Source organism: Notamacropus eugenii, chromosome 7 (assembly GCF_028372415.1).
Source record: "Notamacropus eugenii isolate mMacEug1 chromosome 7, mMacEug1.pri_v2, whole genome shotgun sequence".
In the NCBI taxonomy this organism is placed as follows: Eukaryota; Metazoa; Chordata; class Mammalia; order Diprotodontia; family Macropodidae; genus Notamacropus; species Notamacropus eugenii.
Genome location: NC_092878.1, coordinates 88,076,151 through 88,101,441, shown reverse-complemented (window position 1 = coordinate 88,101,441; position 25,291 = coordinate 88,076,151). Strand labels below are relative to the sequence as shown.

At 40.2% G+C, this 25,291-nt stretch overlaps 1 protein-coding gene and 1 long non-coding RNA gene across 2 annotated transcripts; one reads left to right on the top strand and one right to left on the bottom strand.

Annotated features, from left to right (window-relative positions):
- Window positions 1–14,041: 14,041 nt before the first annotated feature.
- Window positions 14,042–20,422, bottom strand: LOC140513255 (uncharacterized). Its single transcript, XR_011970122.1, has 4 exons — window positions 20,305–20,422; window positions 19,648–19,772; window positions 17,044–17,168; window positions 14,042–16,509 (listed from the first exon to the last, which is right to left on the bottom strand). It is a non-coding gene; the product is annotated as an uncharacterized lncRNA (long non-coding RNA).
- A 1,297-nt stretch (window positions 20,423–21,719) lies between these two features.
- On the top strand, window positions 21,720–25,033 carry HAND2 (heart and neural crest derivatives expressed 2). Its single transcript, XM_072622774.1, has 2 exons — window positions 21,720–22,375; window positions 24,183–25,033. The coding sequence occupies exons 1-2, from the start codon at window positions 21,821–21,823 to the stop codon at window positions 24,279–24,281; spliced, it is 654 nt and encodes a 217-aa protein (XP_072478875.1). The 5' UTR covers window positions 21,720–21,820; the 3' UTR covers window positions 24,282–25,033.
- The last annotated feature ends 258 nt before the right edge of the window (window positions 25,034–25,291 follow it).

Sequence of the window (25,291 nt, the reverse complement as noted above, 5' to 3'; positions counted from 1 at the left end):
TTGAATTAATAGTCCTCTTTAAGAAACACTACCTTGTGGGGAGAAAGAATTCCAGATTAGTGAATGTTAGTGAATTCACCTGCAAGTTTTGATCATTTCTATAATATACAAGAGCATAGCTCTGTAAAGTCATGAATGTTTGCATACCATTGTGTGAAATAAAAACTAAAAGGCTACTTTTTCTCCTGAGGTTTTTGAAACTTGTAAGTTTATAAAGAAGCTATTTCTATTGTAATAACGTAACATTCAGTTTTGAGAAAATTTGTTGATGGTCTTTCGATTTGCATTGTGATTGCTATGCGTCCTACCTATTTCTGACGCTTTCACTTTGTATCAGTTCATGTAAGTCTCCCCTTCATTCTCTATGTTCTTTACATTAGGATGTAGCAACTTGTTATTATGTTCATGTACCGCAACTTATTTAGCCATTCCACAACTGATGGGTATCTACTTTGTTTCCAGCTCTTTGTTACTTCACCAAAAAATGATCCTATGAATATTGTGGAAGTAACTACATAGTTCAGGGGATATAGACTGTGGGGGCTCAAGTCAGGAAAAGTTGAATTTTCCAATTCCAGGAAAACTGTCCTGCCTCAGACACTTACTAGCTACACGACCCTGGACAAGTCATTTAACCCATTTGCTTTAACCTGCTGGAGAAGGAAATGGCAAATCACTCCAGAATCTTGGCCAAGAAAATCCCTTGGATAGTATTGGCATTCTGTGGCCCCTAGGATCACAGAAAGTCAGACACAACAACAAATGTGCAGGGCAGCTAGATGGCATGGTGGATAGAGTGCTGTCCCTGGAATCAAAGGATCTGAGTTCAAATCTGACCTTACACACTTACTAGCATTGTGACCTTAAGCAAGTCACTTAATCTTGTTTGCCTCAGTTTTCTCATCTGCAAAATGAGCTGGAAATGGAAAACTGCCCCAGTATCTTTGCCAAGAAAACCCCAAATGGGGTCATAAAGAGTAGGACATGATTAATGAAAACGTACACAAAAATATATTTGGGTGTATACGGAAATGGTCTATTTTTGGCCTCATTGGAAAATACACCTAGAAGTGGAATATCAGGGTCAAGGACTGTGGATGTTTTATAGACACTTTCTTATTATAATTGCAGGTTTCTTTCTAGAATGGTTGAACAAGTTAACAGTTCCACTCCCAGCATCTTCTTGTGCCTGTCTTCCTGAAACTGCTCCAAGACTAAATTTTCCAGTTTGCTCAGTTCAAGATGCAGTTTACCTCCTTGCAGAATTTCCTAGGACTAGTCAATTGTACAATGGGTATCCTTGTGGATACCACTAGGGAAAAAAAGTGAAACAAGGACAGCTAAGTATGTTGTATCGTGCTGTTTTGCTACTGAGAGAAGGCCAGTGATTTCCTACAGTATAGACTTTAGAGATGAGAGGCACAATCATCCTACACACACACACACACACACACACACACACACACACACACACACACACCTTGTTGATTGCTAGGCATAATGCCTGATTATTGCCCCGATGTTGTAAATTAGACTCCTATAACCCGAAAATAAACTCACGTAGAGACAATGATGTTAGTATTAGTGCACACAATGATGAAAGTAATTCATTATTCAGTACCTAAATATATAGCATACTACAGAGGCAGATAAGTGTGTCTGGAGAGTGCTGGACCTTGAATCAAGAAGACTTGAGTTCAAATCTGGCCTTAGAAACTTACTAGCTATGTAACCCTCTCAAGTCATTTAATCTCTGTTTGCCTCAGTTTCCTCATTTGTTCAATGGGAATAATAATGACACTTACCTCCTAGAGCTGTTGTGAAGATCAAATTAAATGAATATCTGTAAAGTGCTTAGCACCCTGCCTGGCACATAGTAGATCCTTTATAAATGCTTGTTTCTTCCACTGCTCCCTGGGATTCAGTATTTACTTATATTCCAGCCCTGGCTCTTCCACTTATGTGCCTTTAGTTAAGTTGCTTAGCATCTATACTTCAATTTCTTTATCTGTAAATTCATTCTATAATTCTAGATTCTAGACAAGCTAAGATAGGATCAGTGAGAAGGCAAACAAAGAAGCAGGGCTGAGGAAGGTAGGAGCCAAAACTTAAGTGATTTAAAGAGGAAAAAACAGCAAGAAAAGAATGAGAGAAAGAGAAGAAGAGAAAAGAACAAATAAATCTTTTCTCTGATTGTAAATTTATTACAATGTAATTGTAAGTTTATCCTTATAATCACCTTATTATATAACAAAATATTTCCCCCTGTAAACCTCCCACAGCAATTTGTTTTGTACCTAATGCATTGTCCAAGCAACTTTATATAACATAGCTATCTGGTTTAATGTCTCATCCCCTTGCTAGACTATACACTCCAACATGTCTCGTCTGTCCAATACCTAGCCAGTGCTCTGTACACAGTAGGTAATTAGTGTTTGCTGAATGAAGTTTAACTAGACCTACCCTCAGCCCTGGAAATCATTATTGTTGTTCTTTCTTCAAAGGTACCCGGTCAGAGGAATTATTCCAAAAGTGCCCAGAACAGAACACCATCCAGCTATTTAATTAGGGTTGGTGCTACTGACTATCCTAAGGCTCTCACCACCCCTCCCAAATAAAAATATTAGGCTAGTAGCATAAGTTGAAATTATAGACCTTAAGAAAAACACTCTGAAAGAGACTTCTTGTCCTATATTATTTGTAAAATAAAGAGATATCCAATCCCTCTGCATTTGCAAGGGCTACTGGGGCAATATTTAGCTGAGATGGATATTGTAGGTAAAAATTGTATCTACGGAGTTTTAGAGAGCTTGGATAACATTTTCTAAAGCTAATGGGTTTATTTAGGAAGTACTTAAGCTTAGTACCATTGGTAATAAGGCAGCTAAAATGTTTAGATTTGTTAAAATCTTTCCTCCTGAAAAGAGAAAAACACAGATTCATTTCAAATACTGTTAAGCCAAACAGAAAAGGCTGCACCATCTGTCCCCCTAGTCCCATTCAGGAAAGGAGATGAGAAGAGAGAGATTTGCTATGTTTTTTCATCCAAACCATTACCTTGAATATAGCTGCATGAAATTAAGGAGAACAGGATGTTAACTGTCTGTAAAAAATTATCATGGTTTGCAAAAAATTTTGTGAGTCAAAATCCTAAAATTCTCTCTGACCTTAGGAAAAACAACAGAAACAATAAATTTCCAGCATGTTTTTTGTAATTAGTTTTTTTTTTTCTTTTTTTCTGTTACTGTTTCTAGCTGCTATATCTGGAAAGTGATAGAACTACCTATCCCAAAGTCGAATGCCTTCTGGCTAAAATCACAAACCCTGTATGGGACTGCAATTATCATGGCAGGGCCTTTCATAAATGTGAATTGGAGTTGATTCAGCTGAACTGAACTTAACACTTGAATAACCTACCATTCTGTTTTGCTTTTCGCTCTAACATTTCATGAAGAAGCAACTTTTAAAAATAGCATGTCTCAATGGTTTGCAGATCCTCCTTCGTTATTTCATTTACTGTCATGTATATTTCAATAAATGGTCGTCAGTTGAACTTCTTGTCTCTGCTCTGTTTCTACATCCACCAACTCTTTCCTTTAATCTAGATTAATTGGTACTCTCAAAAAAAAGAAAGAAAGAAAGAAAGAAAGCCAGCATGGAACACAAAGTTTTAGGAGTTAAAGTTCTATCATACATGATTCTCTTGTTGGACCAGTAGAGTGCCCCCTCCCCCTCCACAAGGACAAAGCAGGAGAGAAAGCTGAGCAATTTCCCAAAGTTTCCCCTATGGCAGTAAGGAACTCCTGGTTACCTCTTTCTATTAGCATCCCTACTTTCTTTCAAAGTTCAGATCCTACAAGAAACCTTTTCTGAACATTTGCTCTTCAAATAATAATATATAACTTACCTGTATAAATGTTGTGTCACCTCAGCAGACTGTAAACTATTCAAGACGAGAATATTTTTTGTCCTGTCTTTGCACTTCCTAGCATCATGCTTGCACATAGTATGCCTTTAATAAATGTTTGTTGGACACTTATATAGAGCTTTCTATGTACCTTACAAATATTACTGCATTTGATCCTCACTACAACCTCAGAAGGTAGGTACTATTTTTATTCAATTCTACAAATGAGGAAAACGAGGCAAAGAGAGGTTAAGTAATTTGCCCAATATCACACAGCTATTAATTTTGTCTGAAACCAAATTTGAATTCAGGTCTTCCTGACTTCAGGCCCAGTATTCTACCTATTGTACTACCTAGATCGTCTTGAAAGAGTTGCTAAAAACCAGATGACTTTTCATTCTTGGGCATTCTGCTTAGAAAAGTCATTCTCAAACTCTCTGGTCTCAATCCATTCCCCTTTACACTATAAAACTGCTGGGATCCTCATATAGCTTTTGTGTTACAGGAGTTATAACTATAAATATTTACAGTATTAGAAGTTAAATAAGGAAATAGAAAATATCAATAAAGCTTACTTAAAATAAATGAATATTTTAAAAGAAATCAAAACATCTTAATATTATTGTAAAAATAGTTTTGATCTTATGGACTCCCTGAAAGGAATTCATGGACCACAAGAACTATTGACTTAAAATGTCATTTTTCCTTTTTATGAGGCATCAGCAACATATAACATGCATATAAAAAGTTGATATAATTTGTGTATTACATAATATATACTGTTGTTACAAGGATCAAGTGAGATAATATTTGTAAAGCACAGTGGCTGGTACATAGTTTGTGCTTAATAAAGGCTTGTTCCCTTCTCCTTTACCCCTATCATTCACTCTTTCCAAGGAACTATCTTTAGGTTATATGTACTCCAAGTACACAAGTAAAAATTTTTTAAAAATTAGCCAAACATCCATTTCCAAATGTGATGACATTTGATGCCCTACAGACAAAACACTGAGACACTTGACTGAATATGACAGATTATTTTATAGACTATATCTATATTTGTTTCTATTTCTCTGTATTAACATCTATACATATATATGTATATGCACATCTATGTGTATGTGTATGTATATATGTGTGCGTGTGTGTGCATGTATACATATAAATACAGACATATATATGGTGTATATATGTGTGTATGTATGTGTATATATGTATGTATATATGTCTACACATATAAATATATTCTTTAGGTATTACACACACACACACACACACACACACACACCTAATCTACCTAAAGATTATAGGAATTGTCTTTAGATTATGTATACTCCAAGCGTCCAAGTACAGGTTTTTTTAGTTAGCTAAACATCAGATTTTTCAAATTGTCTGACATTTGACATCCTGAAGACAAAGAACTAAGACATTTAACCGAATTTTTCACCAATTATTTTATGCGGAGAAATGAGAAGACACAAACAACTGATGCTACATGAAGTAAAGGCAAATATGAAAACAATGGCCAACATGACCACAAACATGTAAATGGAAAAACAGTTACCAAAAAATTCAAAACTGCATGCTGTGAACTGTCAATGCACAACTATGAAAACATGTCTCCCTCCCTACTTTGCAGCAGTGGGAAATTGTGAAGGTAGGACACTTGCATAAGGTGTAGACTTGTCTGATGTTTTCATTTGGCTGAAGTCTCTCTCTCTCTCTCTCTCTCTCTCTCTCTCTCTCTCTCTCTCTCTCTCTCTCTCTCTCTCTCTCTCTCTCTCTCTCTCTCTCTCTCTCTCTCTCTCTCTCTCTCTCTCTCTCTCTCTCTCTCTCTCTCTCTCCCCCTCCCTCTGTCTCTCTTTCTCTCTCTGTCTCCCCTATAAGGCAACAGTTCTCAAATGGTCTAGGGACCCTTTCAGGACTTTTTGGAGGTCAAAACTATTTTCATAATTATGTGAAGATGTTTTAATTTCTAATGTAATAAATATTGATATGTATAACTCCATAAACAAAATATTGGGGAAGGGGTACAGTTTAAGATATTTTAAGAGTGTAAAAAGGTTCTAAGGTTAAAAAAGTTTGAGAAGTACTCAATGACTGAGAATGTGTGAGAGGAAAAAGAGAGAGATATTAGGATATAAAGATAATGTGGTTTTTTTTCAATAGCTACTAAATAAAATTAAGGAAAAGACCAAAAAAATTTGCACAGAATGTGTTTGGTGTTATTTAGAAATAGCCTTACACACTGGGTAGCAAAAGTCTATTGCTGCTGGAATTTGTTTTTTAAGTAAACATTAACAAGGTAGAATCTGGGGGTGGAAGGCAGGGAGGGAGAATTAAATCAAATAAATACTTCAAAACCAATGTTTTTGAGAACAAATTCTTCACTGCGATTATGAATATATTACATATATATACATACAATAGGTTATATATATGTATATATATATACACATATACAGTAGAAATAGAGAACTACTGGATTTCTCTTAGTCAAACCCCTTATGAATATCTTGATCTATGATTCATAAAGTATTACTAATTACAAGGTTTATCAAGTACAAGTAATTATACATTACATTTATGAAGAGAGGCTGTATGTAGTACTAGAGAAAGTTGTCATGCAAATCAGGAATTGAAGGTTCAGGCCTTTCTCCTGGTGTAACACTGTTCTATAATCATAAGCAAATCACTTACTCTCTCAGCTCCCCCACCCCATCCCACTTTCAGCAACTCTCTTAGGCTATCAATTAGACAGTCATGGATCTGCTTTCCAAGAAGGAGTTCCATATAGGGATAAAAACATAGGTCCAGACTTGACCTCTCTTTCAAAAAATGCAAATTGTAATCTAAATACTCATGAATTCAAAATTAACGGTGACTTTGCCATCATTTCTGTCTTCTTACTGAGAAACTTTATTTCCTCCCTTCCCCGCCCCCCCGCCATACACACAGTAACTGGGTTCTTCCTTTTTTCTATTTAAAATGAATTTTTATTAAAAGCTTTAGTTTTTATATTACATCTCTTTCAGAATGCATCCCTCCTCCCCTCCCTTCCTTATATAACCTTCTGCTGTAATAAAGGTTAGAAAGCAGCTCAAGAAAATCATCTAAAATATAGATATCTAACAATGTATGTAATATTCCACATTCATAGTTCCCACCACTACCACCTCCATAATGAAGGGAAGGAGGTGTATTTTTCTCAGCACTTCCCCAGGGCCAAGCTTGACTCTCGTAAATACGCAGGACCCAGTATTTTTAATTCTTCCCATTTATATTACTGTACTCATTTTGTTTATCATTTTCCTGCTTCTGCTAACTTCATTTTGATGTTTCTGAAATATGTATGTTTCATAGAGGATTTATAACTAGGAGGATCCTTAGGAAACATGAATTCCAGCACCTTCATTTTACAGATGAGAAAATTTAAGCACAAATCAGTCAAGATGACTTACTCAAGGTAACGCAAGTAGCAAAAACTGACTTAAACTGAGGTTCTCTGACTCCAAATGCTGGACTCTTTCCATTATACCACACTGCTTCTTTTCTAGAGACGTAGAACCCCAAAGGTTACAATAAAATAGTTAAGCATGTCCACTGTTGGTCACACTATATGACTCTTATCAGAGAGAAATATCTACCTGATTTGATTCTTCCAAGGAAAATCATTTGAATGCAAACAAAATAATCCTTACTTTAAAATCAGGGCCCACCTCCTGACAGAGAGGTAATAGACTCAAGACACAGGATGAAACATATATTCTGGACATGGTCAAAGTGGGAATTTGTTTGACTTGACAAATGTGTTGGAGCAAAAATAAATGCTTATTAGTTGGAGAAAAACAAAATAAAAGTTACATTGGAAGCAGAATACATATGTGGTAGAGAATCAATAATCATTTGTTAAATGCTTAGTATATGCCAGGCATATACTGTACTGCATACATGTACTGTACTAATCATTAGGGATATAAAGAGAAAGCAAAAACAGTGGAGTTGAGAAGGAGCTATTAGATATTCTTGGAGGCAATTTTCTGCTTTGCCTAATCTGTCTTAATAACAGTGTCTGAGCTTCTTTCTGCAAGACCTTTTCTCACTTTTTTCAATGAGTTGGTCTTTATGGAAAGTTTCTCATTGATGTTATTTGATTATTCAAATTTAATACCAGTTTGGAGAAGCACAATACTTTTTGACATACCTTGTTCCATTCTACAAATGACATTATAAAGGAAATTTGTTTAATAAAACATATATTATTCTTCTAAAAATGCAATGTCAAAATTACATACTTGGATTTTTTTCCCTGTTTTTCCTCTTTCAAGACTACAGCTGTATTTGAATGAGTCTTTTTTTCCTCTCTGATTATGCTTTCTATGTGTAATGAAACTAATAGAAACAACTAGAATATAAGAAAGAAAAATAAGTCATTTATCAGATCAGATGATTGTAACCAAACCTCCTGCATTTCCATGTCCAGACATTGATGTACGAATTTCCTCCTTTCCCTCATGTTTCTCCACATACCTCCATCCCATCCTGTTTTCTTTTTTCCATCCTTTTTTAAGCCATCACTTAAGCCATCAAGAAACATTGGTTTTTGTTTCTCTAAATTCACTTTTAAAACAGAATAAGAAACAGGGCCACAAAGAAATACCCTGCTCTCATAGAAAGACTCTATTTTCTGTCATGATCAACTTCCTGACAGTCTTAAGCAGAGGACAGGGAGGCCTGTCTGGTGCACTGTGTGTTTGTCACCCAGCACAAACTGGGAAACCTATTACCTACAAAGGTATTAGGAAAGTGCTCCCAGCTGAAAGCATTTATCCAATTCCAATTGTTGTTGGAAAGGCTAAAACACTAAGGGCAGTATTGTTCTAGTGGCTACTGTTTAAAACAATGCAAGGCCTGTTTAAAGTGAAAAATTGTGGCATGAAAACCGGGAGTTGATTTTTAAAATAATAATAATTGTGCATCTAAAAAAGCATTCCTAAAAGGAGCATTTACATGCTCAGCATATGTTTTTCATTGTAACAGCATTAACCTATATAAATGAATATGTAAAATATAATGGTTGCTCTGCCTGTTTTGATGTTTTGGAATGGCACTCTATCTTCGTTTGCAAACAGTATAATGAAGAGTAATGAAGAAAAATCATGTAGCTGTCAGTAGAAAGTGACTGTGGTTTATGGCATTACTAAACACAGTGTTGTATTGAAAGTTTTCTGCTAAAAAGTAATTGAAAACTGCCCCCCCTTTTTTAAGGGTAAATATATTTGTATTCTTGTAGAGCAACTTCAGAGGAATGACATACACATTCCCAACTAGAATCGTGTGTGTATGTATGTGTGCTTTTTCCCAGTGTGTACAAGCATAAAGTTATTTTAAAGACTCCTATACATCATTTCCAGTTTTTCACTTAACAAGTCATTAACATCACAATCTTCATAATTATCTAGGATCCTTCATTTGAAAGTAGTGTGACAAAACATGTTAATGGTAAGAAATCTGGAGTGTAATACTAAACAGATTAATGAAATGAAAATCACATTCAAATTTTTTTTTTATTTTTAATAATATGCCAGAACAATTCTTGGGTAAAGGGGAAATTATTATGAAAAAAAATCACCCCTTGTAGCTACTGCTTCTCCTTTTCCTAAGTACTAGTGTCACCAGGCTATAAGTAAATGGTATGTAGTTTGTAATTTTTTCACTTTGGAATTTTGAGAAAATTTTGTTTATGAAGTATGCATCAATTTCAAATTGTTTAAACAGTAACCCAAATAAGACAGGAAGGGAATCCAAAATTACTGAGAAGTAATTAGCTAGAATTTCTAAAATGATTTCTGGGGGGAAAAATGACACCATGAGATAAAATTGTTTACTATTGACTAAAACGAATAACAATTGTTTTCACTTATTCCATTTTCTTTTTCTATGGTTTTATTGTGTTTCTATCTATACTTTTCCCACTTTTAGGTTAAATAACAAAAAAAAAAGTTCCCAGGAAATACTCTAAAGATTCCTATTTAAAAAAAAATACCTACCATTTAAATAAGTTAGTCTGTTGTAAAGTTGTCATGAAATAATAATCATCCCTCCAGCAATGTCCATCCCCCCTACATTCATGTACCTCATGTAAAAAATTCATAGTTCAGACATGATAAACCTGAGAATATCTATCTACATGAGACTCAAAAATGGTATGAGCACTTACAAAGAAACTAAATATAACATATATACAGGTCCTAATCAATGTTAAGTCCACTCGAACATAAAGTGTGTTTGTTGATAGTTATCTTTAAAACTTCAGCTGGAGTGGGCGGGGTTAAATCCCTTTGTTTTCCTCTCATGGAGAGAGAATCCATAAAAAGAGATTTATTACCATATTTTCTTCTTGAAATGTAGTATTTGCTTTGGACTTTAAAAGTGGTCCTCAACATAGAACAAAGTAAATATTACAGCTTTGTTAAATAGCAGCCAAGGTTTAATTGTCTGTGAAATATAAGGCTTAGGACATGATTTGAGTTAACTACTGTTTTGCTGATACAAACTAGCGGCTGCTTGCACAGTGACCAAACTTATCCCAGGTCTGATTTATTCACAAGGGCTATTAGGCAGGAATTAAAGTGGGCCAGGGGCAGCCACACGCGTGCAGAAACCCATCCAAAGAGCTTGGAGTTTTGTTCTTTCTGCAGCAGATTTAAAGTGGCTTTGGACAAAAAGTCAAACAAGAGTAAGCAGCTGTGGAAAATATAACAAATCATACTAACAGTTTGGGGAGGGGGGCGAATCCTGTAAAGGTTGGACTTGTAGGGGATGTGTTCCAGTGACAAAAAAAAAAATTATTTTAAAAAATTTTAAGTAAAAAAAGATACGGATTTATTAGAATATTAGAGTGGCTACAGACCTGGAAAGAAAGACTGGTGGGTTGCTTTTTTGGGGGCGGGGGGGGTGGGGGGAGTTTGGTTTGTTTTTTTAAACATTAGTATATTTCTACACAGACTTCTGAGAGTAGCGGAGGACGGGTGACCCTAGCGCACACACACACACACACACACACACACACACACACACACCTCACTAACTCTCAGTGAGATCACCACCCCCACCATGCGTCCGCCTGAACTCTAAGGGGGTGGGCACCAGGGCTGCCAGTCCGCTCTGGGGCAACCGAAGCTTTCCCCGTCGCTACTGGGCCCTCGGCCGATTTGCTCCAGTGGCACCGGAGCCACAAACCAACCAGTAATTATAAAGCAAACAAGGCTGAAATATTGGATTGGTCTCAATCGTGACAAGATCTACGCTTTTTTGCCGCCAATTTGTTTGTGTAGCTATATTTAAAGGCACTTGATTGAGGAAATGTTGAAAATAGCGGTGAGGGTTTCCCTAATGAGACCTCTGGAGGAAAGCAGTGGCATTCGAGGGGGCGCAACTAGAGCCAGGGAGGCGGAGGGAGAAATGGTTAACCCCTTCCTAACCGCAGCCTGGTTTAAAAAAAAAAAAAAAGACTTGAAAGTGGGTGAGGAAAAAAGATTTTTGTTTTTTGCCCGCTAGCCTGGTAAGAGGAGGAAGTGCCTGCCTCGGTGACCAAAAAAAAAAAAAAAAAAAAATGAGGGTTTTAGTAGAACGAAAAGAGGACTCAAATGACATGGGATTGGCAAGGAAGACACGGGTCTAAATCTGGGCGACAGTGTGGACCTTTTCGTATGCTGAATCCTTCTCTCTGTGGCAAGCTCTCGCAAACTACGGTTGCACCAAGGATCAACTCAGCTTCTCCGTCTTCCACATAGAGCTAACTAGTGAAACCAGGGCTTGGGACTGATGGGTCGATGACAGTCAAAATTTTTCAGGGTTGGTGGGGGCGGGGATTAGGAGGCCGGGTCACCCAAAAGTGTGCGGCAATCAGATCAGGAGGGACTAAAGATGCTGAGATGACAGGCACTTTAATTGGATGCTCTGATAGCAGAACTGCCATCCAAATGGTTGCAAATCTAGTCTGGAGACTGAGTGTCTCTGCATTTGTCATTGTCCTTCTCCCCTTCTTGACCCAACAGAGAGATCGAAAGATCATAGATTCTAGTCTTGTATGAACAGATGGCAGGGTAAAACTAGGGGTTAGGCCAGGACATGTGATTTAATGTGAGGGTACTCAGCATCCTGACTCCTCAGGTAAGAGCCCTGGGGATGCTTGCTGGTGAGAGTTGAAAGCCTTTTTTTTTTGGTAAGAGAGTGCAGTCTCAGACTTTCTTTCTGCCGTTTCCTTTCCCCATGTGGCTCTTGCCTTGCTCTTTTTTCTTTCTCTATCTTTCTACTTGTATCTCCCTCCTCAATCAGTTTGCCTCTACTTCTTTCTGCCTCTGTCTGTGTGTCTGTCTTTCTCTGCCTCTTTCCTACTTACCCCTACTGGAGTGTTTTACCTTTAATTTCACTATTCCTCTACCTCCCTCCAACTGCCTGAGAGAAATCATCTTGGAAGAGGGCTAGTTCATCCAATATCTCTCTTCTGAAGAAAGGGAAGGAAAGAATTGAGGATGGCAGAGGTTAAAGGTGGGGATTCTGATTCATTCCAGCTCATAAAATTGAGAAAAGGACAGATCTGAAGACAACTGGTCTCAGTGGTCCCAAACAGAAGTGGAAATAAAACCTAGTTGGGTCCAACACTCGGTTTTATGCATAGGCCCAAGTGGATGTTTATAAACAGAGAATTCAAATATTCTAACACGTCAACTCAGGAAGCTAAGAAAATTTTGACCAAACTTTTGAAATGCAGGCTAAACTGCCTGCATTTAGTCAACTAAATCCATAGGGCTATTTAACATGCTGATAGACCAGAGTTCTGAAGGGGTTACTCTCAGTGGTCTAATTCTTCAAGGCTTTCCCTCTTTTGGGGAGGATTTATCCAGCTATCTGAAGCAGGAATTTCCCAGAAGTTTTTATATGAAGCATCAACTCTCTAAGAAAAGGGTGAGAAGAGGATAGGAGACTGAGGTTTTAGCCCTATCTGAAAGAATGAGTCACAATCATGAGTTGAAGAAAGGAGGGTCAACTTACATTTGGACTTTTTGAATGTAGAGCTATTTTCAGCTAGACCAAATACTGATCGCTTGGTTACTAGGGTAATCTAGTGGTAACTCAGTCATGGTTCTTTTATCAGTGTGTATTGGATAATTTGAAATCCAGTATTTCTAGAGTTAAGAATTGGATGGAAAGAAAAGTGGGGACGCTTAGGAAAACTATGGTCCCAGAAGAATCAAGCTTGAGATCTCCAGGATAATGTCACAGGAGAAATTTTAAGCAGAACAAAAACCATAAATGAAACTGAGTTTGTGTACACCTTCAAAGAATTGTGTATTTTTATATAACTAATTCTTTCGTTAAGAGGTTGGAGGGCGAAGGCTTTGGAACGCAAGAACAGATGGGTCACTTTTTTTCTTTCCTTGGGGTCTTGGCATGTGTTAACTTGTGCGGGCTAATACACGCATTAAAGAGAAAATCATCTTTTTTTTTTTTCTTGAAAATGGAACAAAGCAACACCTCTCCAATCACATTTCAGATACATAATCTGAAACAACAAATTACCCTCCTCACGTATTTCCAGCCAGCATTCTGCCTTCTCTGTTTATATTATGACTTTTCTGTTTGCAATTATTTTTATTTTAATTTTCTGTCACTTTAACATAAACCAGAGCATTTTCTTTTAATGTTTTGTACACAACATGCTCTTTTTGATAAGATGTACTTTCCTATTCTCTTTGAGTTTTCCTTTCCATGTTTGGAGTTCTGCATCAGGCGTTTCTAATATTTCTCCCTTTTTTTAAGGACTTGTCCCTGTCTTGCTTTATTTGTTTGTGTGAAATTTAGTTTGAAAGGAGATCAGAGAGAGCAGGAGGGGTTTGTAATAAGAGAATGACCAAATGACCCAAAGGCTGATTATATGTCATTAACTGGAGACTTGGTGTATCCAAATTACAAAAAAGACCTCACTCAGCCAGATCCATTACCTTTGGATACATGCAAAGATAGTGGGATATATACAACTACAGGACAAGGAGCCGGCTGCAATTGTCAATAAACCGGTCACAAGATTTTCTCAATGAGAAAGCTGCCTTTAAAAACTGAACTCTGTGGTTCCGTGGGAAAAAGTTTATTAGAATCTGACGCTGCAGAAACAGGTACAGGGTTCTGCCCGCCCCTACTTTCACACACCTCCCCCCGCCCAATGACATTAACATTTACATAAGTAACATTTTGGGGTTGTGTCGTTGGAAGCAAAATTACAGGTAATTGTCTAAGCTCCAGAGAATATTTGGGAATCAAACCAGGCTGCTTTTGATCTATGCACGCTGCTAAACCCAAACCTCGTAAAAAATCGAGGTTTTCCATCAATACTGACAATAAAAGTGTTCCTTTTTGTTAACTTGAAACCTAACAATCCTGTCTAAAGTCTTTTCTCTGTACCGGAAGTCCCTATAACGTCTAAGGAAAAAAAATGTTTGCAAGAAAACTGTCTATAGAAATCCCATCCACGTGGAGTTACAAAGAAGTCTTCAAAACACGATTCCTCAGGACTGCGGGCAGTGCTTCGGAGCTAGAAATGTAAATGCTACCCCAAGTTCGGCAGTTAGAGGCTTGCTGGCTCGGTCACTCGTGATGTCTTGAAAGACTCTCTCTCCCTTTTAAGTGTACGTCTCTTTTAAATGGATATTGCCCTGGAGTCTGCGCCGAAATCTAATTGAAATCCGCTACTTTCGACAGATGAACGGTGTGTTTGCAAAATCACAACTACTCTCTCAACCAAATTTCCAGTGGTTTCATCCTGACAGGAGGTAAATATTGTCCTGGCTGGTGTCGTGCTTCAAACCCGAGTGGGCAAGCCCTTGAAGGGTCTAAGTAGCAAAAAGGTCAGTTTACTTCAGTTACGTTGTCATTCGCTATAGAGTGTACCTACAGAGGTGTAGGGAAAATTAGATTGCTTAACCGTTGTCAAAGTCAGTGCAGACCCTTCCTCGATGGTAGCCACAGGCCTTATTTTCCCTAGCACAAACCAAAAAACTTTGTGGTATTTCTTCTCTCTTGAAAAGTTCCGCTAGCAAAAGTGTGTGTTTAAGATTATCTGGTGGTCTAATTTTTAGCAGTCTTAGAAGGTGGAAATCTTCAGAAGGAGAATTAGTATTAAGATAATTCTCTGATATTTTTGTTTTAAATAGTGAATTATTGCTTCTCACTTTGGTACATTCAGCCTCAGGTTCTATGACAGGAAGGACTCCACAAATCCAAACACTGCAGGAAGGCACAGTGGGAGCCAAGACAGAACTCAGAGATAATCTGGAGGAAAGGAATTTAAACTCAAAGTAATCAATGACTCCTATAATGAGTTTAAAGTTTCAGGAACAGGAATGAATTGAAGGACCTACGTCTGCCCCCAGTCTATCACTGCCACTGACACCCACCTAAGGAAAGCTCCATCTCTATGGATAAGTCAGAACATTAGGGGAAAGAGGAGGAGGGACCTTTCTACTATTACCCTTAGTCTTACTCATTCCCACCCCTAATGAACTTCCTCTCTCCCATTCAGAACCATGCTTGGAAATTTGTGGAACTTGAGTATCACAAAAATTACTCCTCAGAAGCAGCAAAACTTGGTTTGAAAACTGCGCCCCCTATATGTAACTGTTGATCATAGATCTTGAGTCTAGCATAGGAGAGAACACAAAGTAAAAATCCATGTGTCTCTGGCAGTGAAAATTTTCTGGTATTAAAATTATTTGCACTCTAAGAGTCATATAAATGGCATTCCTCTTTATGCTCCTTTGCTTGCAGAGCCCTAAGCAGTTGCAGAACTTACCTACCTCTAGTCCTTGTTAACATACACTCACCCAGAATATAGAGTGGGAATATAGAAGGGAAGCAAGCTAACTTGTTTAAAATGGGATAAACCAATAGCAGTTACATAAATTATGCCTTTTCAGTCTTGAAAAAGACATCTAGTTCTTAGAGGGTAGTAAAAAGATAACAAAATAAAGCTAGCTTAGTTTTTACCTATGATAATTTCCATTTATAAAAACAAGATGAAAAAAACAACCATTGCAGAGATGATAACTAGCTTTTCTTCAGAGTAAAGTTTTCACTGTTTCAAATTCCCTAAAAGTCTCAGAAATGTAGTGTTGGCATTTAGTAGGTATTAAGTCAATTTTCACAAGAGAGAAGAGGCAGAGAAACAGAGACTGAGAAGGACTTAATTGGTAAGCAACTGAGGAACTGATTGGTTCCATGTCACCTGAGTAATGTTTCTGAAGCCTGTAACTCAAATGTCCCATCTCTTTGCAGAACAGTTTGTGTTCTCCACACATCTCCCCAGTTTCAAGCTTAAATCAGAAAATTTTCTTAGAGTCCACTTTATCGTAAGACATTAAAGAAGCTTTAAAGCAAGGTCAAAGTCGTTTCTCATGTGACAGTTTGGAAAATGTGAAATTAGATTTGAAAAAGATGACAAAGGAAATTGAGATGTAATCCCGTCAACACAAAACATGAATTTATGGTCCATCTGGCCTGATTCTTTTGATTTCTCTTTGTGGTCCAGTTTATTTTGAATTATCCTGCACAAAACATAAGATAGAGACAATGCTTTGCTTTCAATCATAAATACAAGAAAAGGAGCTCTATTTTCTCCCACAAAACAAGTTCCAGCTTTTCTTTAAAATATAAGGGTTAGATCTAATTGATTTTTAAGAAATAGTACCACATAAAGACCAAACTTTTACAATATTTAGCCTCTCCCAATACATTTTGAATCCCTTCCATGTATGTAGGTGGATTGAAAAAAGACAAGTAACGTGGACTCAGATAAAAGTTTGTGACTGTTCGGGAGGAGGAGAGGAACACTCCATCTACCAGAGGGGCTGTAAAAACCTATTGAAAGCTATGGTTGATTCTCAGGGATGCAGGTTCTAGGGGCTTCAGGGATGGTGGGGAGTTACATGGGGGATTTGCTGTCTCTGTTGGCAGAGGGTTAGAGAGAAAAAGAAGATTCTCCAAGGTACCTTCCCTAAGACTGAGCCCCTAGGCATTAAACCTTCTAGCTAAACTTTCCAGTCCAATACCAGTCAGGCATACAGAGCAATTCTCATTACCATGCCTTCTCTTGTCTGATTCAGATGCATCCAAGATGGCAGTCTTCCTCCAGATTTCTGGTGACCATGGTTTGGCTGGGAGAAGGTGGATACTGAGATAATAACTGCTACGAAGTAATACTTCACTGCAACAACAAAAAAAGGGGGGGAAGAGATTTTTTTTAATAGCTGACAGAAGCTTCCTTTCTCCCTTCTTTTTCTATCTCTCCTGCCCACCTCACCACCACCCTCTTAATGCCCTCACCATTAATTCACTTGGGGAGCTGAATGCTATCTAGGGCATTTGAACTGGAAACATAGATAATAGAATCAGCTTCTATTTTACCACTGGGGTTAGTATCTTACAGAAAAATTGAGAAAGGAAAAGGGTGGGCAGACAGATTTTTATAAAAAGGAAAAGGGGGAAAAGAGAAAAGGCCAAGAAAAGCCTTTTACTTCCTCTCTCAATCTAGGTCTTCACAGGAATTGCAGCAAAGAGGATACCATGGAGCCTAAATTTTGGTCAGTTAATTTAGTTGAAAATGCAAAAATCTGTTCCTGATTTTTTTTCCTCTACCTCACCACCTCAACCTGATGGACCTGCTTCTCACTGAGGCTGAAAAATCTGGGTTTAGTCTTCAAAAGTGCTGGAATCTGGAACCCTTTGATACCACTTATAATTAAACTCTAATGGTGCTGGTCTGGAGTATTGATGTTCAGATTAACATCTCCAGCATCTTTTATTACTTTTTTCTCTGCCCAATGTTTTCCGTTTCTTTCATCACTTGCGATCCTATCTGCACAGTGGTAGTGGTTTACCGCAACTTTTTTCTCAGTTAAAAATAAAGTCAGAAAAACTGCATAATGGAAAGCTCCAGGGGCTTTGCTTTTAAGAATAAATTGCGTCCCTGTGGCCAAAGCGGCCTCTCTAACCCATTTCGGCCGCGGTAAAAAAAAGGGGGGGAGGGGTAGCTTCTACCTCCCCTTCACCCCCAAAACTCTGCATACAACCAGCCAGAACGCTGCCCAGCATTCGACTTTTCCTCAATTCTCATCTCCTCATGGCCCAGTTCAAACAACATCTTGCTTCATCTACCTGCTCGTTTGCCCGGGACGTGTTTTTATAAACACAGACATTTTAAGAAATATATCAGATGTCAGTCTGTGGAAGGCCTAGCATTTATGCATTCAGTATTTGCCTCTCCAGTGAACCAATACACAATGCGGCCTGACTACACTACCAGCTTTGTTCCCTTGATGAGGCAACTGGAAACCAGAGAGACCTCTTTGGGTGTTAGCCTTTTAAGGAGTATTTACATCTTAAAGACGGAACTGCAGACCTACCTAGGTTGTTACTGAGTTTGGTTTTGGATTTGGGGTATTAGCTTTCTTTCTCTTTTTCTATTTTTTGTGGAGGGGTAGTGGGTAAGTGTGGGAGAATACGGGTTCCCGAGAAGAACCTGATTTCACGTACACATCACCTTTCTCCTTTTAGGCCCTATAATTTGAACTTCTAGGAAAGTTTGGCCCTCAGGGTAAGTGGGTGTTTATGCAAATATGCATTCAGTTTCTAGGCCTTCCCGGAAAGCATTGGTTTATTGTCTTTGCGTTGTATCAAACCAGAAAAGTGAAACCCTAGACATCTTCCCTGGCATTATCCGCTGCCCTGGGAAAGGTGATCTGGAGGTGATAGCCCCTTCTTTTCGATACTCAAGTGGAAGTCAAATCAGCTGGAAACCCAATGCAGTGCCGAGTAGGTAACCCCCTGACAGCCTCGTCACGGTGCCCTCGCTTTAAGCTCCGCCAGCTTCGCCTTGAGGGTCCCTCCTTTTTGGTAGGAAACTAGGTCGCACCAACGATAACAGTGAAGCTTAAAACTTCATGTTCTCTAAAAACCCTGCAGCTCTAAAAATGACATCATGAAGTCACTGTGGATTGAATAGATTAATAAAATCCCTTATTCCAGTGGGTCATCATCTACGGATAAAAGCATTTATCTGCCCCAGAGTCACTTCTGTTATTTACCCACCAAGAAATCTGCCTTTCATGAATCTCTCCAGCGACATCTCCTTTCTCTCTGAGCCTTGGCAGAAGTTGGGTTCAGAGTTTCTTTGTCTGCTCCAGCCTCTCTCCCTGGCTCTCTCCCATTTATGGCTCGCACGCTCCTGTTGACACCCTTGTCTGCACAGAACTATATTATACTGGATTCTAATATACACCAAATACAAGTCCTCGCCTGTCTCGGAGCCAAGCCAGACCAGGACTGGTACTAGCTATTTTCATTGCTGTTATCCTGTTCCTTTTTAAAAGATGACCACCGAGTCTTGGCTCAAGGTGCCCTCCATCAGGCTACTCGTGAGCTCCAGTAAATAAGAACTGGAGAACCATTTTCCCGTTATGATGCGTCTGAGATCCCCTAGTCTAAATATCCAAACATCTACTAGCTCTCCTCCGGCCTGGCTGTTAAACTGGGATTTAATGATTCCCTTTCGATAACTAAACCTGGTTTCCACAGATGCCTGCTTTTATGGGTGAGACAGGAATGCAGAGATATATTTATATGTTTGTTCGTAAAAACTGGAAAATAAGCTCTGAACACGCTGTAAAAAATATTCAGTTACTCACCAAACAGGCTAGTTAAACTGGCAGAAAACCGATATCGGCCACACCACGGATTCGGGCGGAACGAGGTGCCGGGTTTTTTAACATTCCACAAGCTGGAGGAAACCCATTTAGAGTTTTGGTGTCCCCTGCAAGAACAGTGACAATCATTACATTAACCATAACCCTAATCAAAAACGAGGATGTCACAACCTTTTGACTCCGAAGTCAGTCTTTGACGGCGATGCTCACAAAATTACCCTTCTCCTTCAAGACTTTAGCTTAATTAATGGGAGATGGGTTAGGAAAGGAACTACTCTGTGAGATGCTGGAGCCTCCTCCCCACGTCTTCTCCCTTAACAGCAATTCTGGGCTTCGGGATGAGAAAGGTGAGATCGTTCCTAGAGGCATGAGTTGTATGCATATATATATATATATATACATATATATACATATATGATACATATGAAAGCATCAATAAAAACCTAGACTAAGCTTGGTCCTGGGGCCGGCATAAAACCGTTATTTTGCTACTCCAATGACAGAAGGAAAAAAATGTGTGGAAAGGTCTCCTTTTATTTTTATTATCCATTTTTTTAAAAACCCTGAAAATCAGTATCTGTGCTATATTCTTAATCAGAAAAATAATAATAATGACAATAAAGGGAAATGATACTATACCTGGCTTGAGAAGATCCGGTTATTTTAGAGGATTTTTAAGATTTTTTTTTTTTGTAGCAAAGCATCTGCTAAACTCTTGCATAAACCATTGGTTGATTAAAAAAAAAGTTTAAAAAAATCTTCCTTCGTTTTAATTATCTTATGGATATGAACGAGTAGCCAATCCTAAAAGAGGACTTCAGCAATTAGCAACGTGAACATCAAAAAGTTTTATTGCGGAGAGCCCAACGCACCGCCCCTGCCTTTCCGCGATTGGCTTGGACAGCCTCTGACGACATATATTAACCCGAGCTGCCCTAAAGATGTAGCTGTACATGGAGTTCTTGCTGGGAAAATCGGTTTGTTCCCGGCACAGCCACCAGCCCAGGGAAGTCGCCGCTGAAACTTTCTCCTTTGCCGCCGCTGCCTCTGCGGATCGCTAGCTAGACCCACCAGCCAGACAATCCCGGCCCAGCCAGCCAGAATCCAGCGCCCGGCCTCCCGGAGGAGCGGTTGCGCCCCCGGCGCCTTCTAAGCCCAAGGACGCAAGAAAGGGGCCAAAGAAAATGGATGCGCTGAGATCGCTTTGAAAGGCCACGGATCCAAGCAGAGAGAAGAGGAACGGGATACGAGTTCCTCGCAGGCAAAAGTCACATTCAAGGACAGACAGAAACAAACAAATCCCCCACCCCCAAAGCATTAAAGAAAAAAAAAACGATCCAAGAATCAAACCGGGGGTCTTGTGGGGGGGGGGGGGGAGGGAAGAGGGAAGAAGAGAGGGGGAGGGGAGAATCGGCTGGAGGTGATTTCACTCTGACTGGTAGATTCCCCTCCCGTGGCCTCTGAAACTCGGGCAGTCCAGCCGGGCTCTTCTCCCCAGAGTCTCTGTGCCTCCCTCTCTCAGGGCTGCGCTGCGGGCCCTACAGGATCCAGCTCAAGGAATTGGTCTGGCGATCAGTGGAGGGGAACGGGGGAGAGGAACTGCCTTCCCTGCTTGCCCCGACTGAGTCAGGACAGCCTGGTAAATTCGTTCACCCGCAGTTGCTGTTTTACCGCCGCCTCAGTCGCTGTTTGAGATTTGGAAAGGCCCCAGGGACACTTTTGGAGGAGAACAGGGACTTTTGTATGAGCACGAAAGGACGCCCTTTCCACACTACAGCAGCAACAACAGCCTTGGTTAGCCAGAAAGGAACAGGAGGAGGAGGAAGAGGCAGAGAGGACGAAGGAGAGAGCCTGGCTGCGCATCCGTGACCACGCCGGGAATTTGGCCAGCTCTATGGCTAGCCTCAGGCTGGACCAGTGCTGCTGAAGCCCTTCGGCTGGCCTGCCGGGGCGGGGGGGAGGGGAGGGGTGCTGCCACCGCCACTACCTCTGCGAGGTAGGGGAGGCTGGGGGGTGGGGGGTGGGACGGGGTGGAGGAGGAAGAGGAGAGAGGAGGCAGCAGCTCCCGGCCCCAACCCCCGGGTGCAACCGGTAGGCTCTAGGGCCTCGTGGTTGAGGACACCGTGGGACGTTAGGCTGGGGCCCAGAGTGCGAAATGAGTCTAGTGGGAGGCTTCCCCCACCATCCGGTGGTGCACCATGAGGGTTACCCCTTCGCCGCCGCTGCTGCCGCTGCTGCCGCAGCAGCCGCCAGCCGCTGTGGCCACGAGGAGAACCCCTACTTCCATGGCTGGCTCATCAGCCACCCGGAGATGTCCCCCCCTGACTACAGCATGGCACTGTCCTACAGTCCCGAGTACGCTAACGGCGCGGCAGGGCTCGACCACTCCCATTACGGGGGAGTGCCACCCGGGAGCGGGCCTCCGGGCCTGGGGGGGCCCCGTCCGGTGAAACGCAGGGGTACAGCCAACCGCAAAGAGAGGCGCAGGACTCAGAGCATCAACAGCGCCTTCGCAGAGCTGCGGGAATGCATCCCCAACGTGCCCGCGGACACCAAGCTGTCCAAAATCAAGACCCTCCGCTTGGCTACCAGCTACATCGCCTACCTCATGGACCTGCTGGCAAAGGACGACCAGAACGGGGAAGCGGAGGCCTTCAAGGCAGAAATCAAGAAGACAGATGTGAAGGAAGAAAAGAGGAAGAAGGAGCTGGTCAGTAACTATGGGGGTGGGGGAGGAGGAGGAGAGGGAGGAGAAGTGGGGGAGGGGTGGTTGTTGCTGCTGGCCGAAGGCCTTATCAGTATTGAGAATAACTAAGATATTTCCAGGTCTTCTATTTATTTTCACACTTTTCTCTGTGGAAAGAGGAGGAAGTCCTCCACCTTTACACGTCTCTGCAGTCGAGCAGGCTTCGTTCCTGCTAACTCATTCCTCAGGCCAGATCCGAAGACCTTACTAGTCTTTCTATAAGCAATAATAGAGTTTTAGTATCAAAGTGTTTCATTAGTTAAAGAGAGGGACTCATAACTTGAGAGGAATTTGGAAGTAGGCTAGTGAAATTTTTACTCTTAAGCTGTATTTGTTTTTTGCTTTGTTTTGACCTTCAAGTGTTATTTATTAAAGAGTGCTAATGCAAAGCCCTTTCAGCTTCAGGATTTAATGCTGGTTGCAAGGTCAAGTAAACCGCCTCACAAGAACGTATTATAAAGCAGAGACACCTCTTTAGCTAGCCCCCTCCTCCTACCCGCCAAAACAAAACAAAACAAAAAGTCTATCCTCTTTCTCTAACTGCCACATTGCATCCCTTATTTTTGTCTCGAACTTGGACCATTCCTTCTGTTTCCCCTAAATTGAATCCCTTAGAAATCCCCAGATCAACTTAATTTACCATGCCAACCGTGTAAGTGACTTTTTTTTTTCAATGAAAACAATTCCATTCCCATCATTTGGGAGTCTTAAGAGCTTTGCTAGTGTATCAGCTAAAAATTAGAAAAAGAAGGGGAAAAAGTCTAACACAGTATTTGGTGAAGCTGAAGTCTTAAAGAAGGCACCATTGCCCCACATCCCATGCTTGATCAAATACTGGATTCATGTTTCCCAGATGAGTCTGATTCCTGGGCATGTGTAGCTTTATTTGAATTCGAATATACATTTTAATTTGAGACACAGTAGTAAATATTACTGTTCCCATTATAGCTCTTGCTCAATAGTAAGTATTTTCAAACCGTTTTCAGAATTCTGTCTTTTTCTTATGAACAAGAATGGGCGATATTCAGTATGTCTTGATTGTTTAGAAGAGAATCTTTGGAATAATCTCACTGGCCTACTTTCTTCCCTGGAGGCCAAGGGAGGCTCAGTCTTTGCTAACTAGTAAGACCTTCAAGAGTGTGAATGAATATTGCCCATTAGAGATTTCATGTACATCCCCTGGTATGCCTGATTAGTATAGAGACTAAAGTAAACAGTCATTGGATGACAGAAAAACCCTTGGAGTCCCGTTATCCGAGGGTCCTTGGGCTATTCAGAAAACCCAAGCCAGCAAGGGAGAGCCCGAGGCCAAGAATTAGGCGGTGTGTGGCTTTGAACCCGGGAAGTCTTTGCCCAAATCTTCTCTTGCACCAGAAGTTTTCAGTTGCCATTAAAAATGTCCAAAAACATACTCCCCCCAACCTACCCCCCAGAGGCACTCCACCCCCATCCGAGGTACACATCTGGCATAAGGGAAAAGGCCTCCAGCTTTGCTATAAAATACTTTAAAACAGGCGGTGGTTTTATAAACTTTCCGATGCAGGAGAGTTAGCGTTGCAGACAAGAGGAGGCCTCGCTCTGCCAGAGCAGCAGAGATCTTTGTAGTTTAGTTTGTCTCCTCTGGCCCTGGCTGAGCTTTTAGCTGTCTCCTTCTCCCATCCCAGCCCTTTCTTGCTATTTCCCCTAAGGTGGGATGAAATAGGGCTATCAAAAGAAATCACATCGCATCTCTGAATTTCGCTTCTTTCTCCCGTGCTTCCTGTCTGCCCAGAATGAAATCTTGAAAAGCACAGTGAGCAGCAACGACAAGAAAACCAAAGGGAGGACGGGCTGGCCACAGCATGTCTGGGCCCTGGAGCTCAAGCAGTAAAGAAAGAGAGGAAGAAATGAGAGAGAAAGAGAGAGAAGAGAAGAAAGGAAGAGTCCTGTGGCTGGACTTGAATGGACTCAAGGAAAACTTCTCCGGGAGGCTCTGCAGACATCTGCTTCGAGGACTTTTTGTATTTGGAATCAGCCAGTTTATTTATGTGCAATTTCCCTCCCCTCTCTCCTATTACCCCTTTTGAAGCACCCTATCCCCATCCCCTCCTTTAAAAAATGGATATTTGAAGAAAGCATTCCATATTTTAATATGAAGAGGAAACTCCAGCGTGGTAAGGGGTTCTATCGTCTCATAGGTTTGATTTGTGTTGGGTTTTTGTTGTTGTCGTTTTGTTTCTGTTTTGTTATTTTTTTAAGAGTGTGTGTCCGCGTGTGAATGTTTTTTTTCTGCCTGTATAGGACACTCAGCATTGCAATTCAAGCAACCCAGCTAAAAGACTCCTGACATCAGTGTGTATGTGAAGTGTATCTTTAATTCTTGGCCTTTTGGATATAAATATTTCTAGGGATGATAAAGTTATATTTCAAAGAAGAAATGGGGCCACTAATGTTATTCCGTTGGTTCGGTATGTAGTGTTGCCATTTTATTAGTGAGCTTTCCTAATTTGAAGATGTTCCCATCAGCTACTTGTGTTGTGCACTTCCGTCCTCTAAAAAGAATTAGTGGAGATTAATTAATATTGAAGGTGTAAACGTTGTAAGTATTCAATAAACCACTGTGTGTTTTTTTACAAAAAAAAATCTTTTTATGTTTTATACCTCAAAGTGTTTTGAAAACAAAATTGTTGTTCTTGTTTTCATACTATTTAAAAGATTCAGAAGTAAACTAAGTTATAAAGATTGCCTCTAACTTTATTTTAAAGAAGTCACTAATTAAAACCAATGTACATATATAATACACCATCCCACAACGACATCCCAGGACCCTCTGAACTATATAGCCAGAGGAGTAGTGAGAGCAGTCTTAAGCCTTAAAGGCCTTAGGGTTTTCCAGGTCAG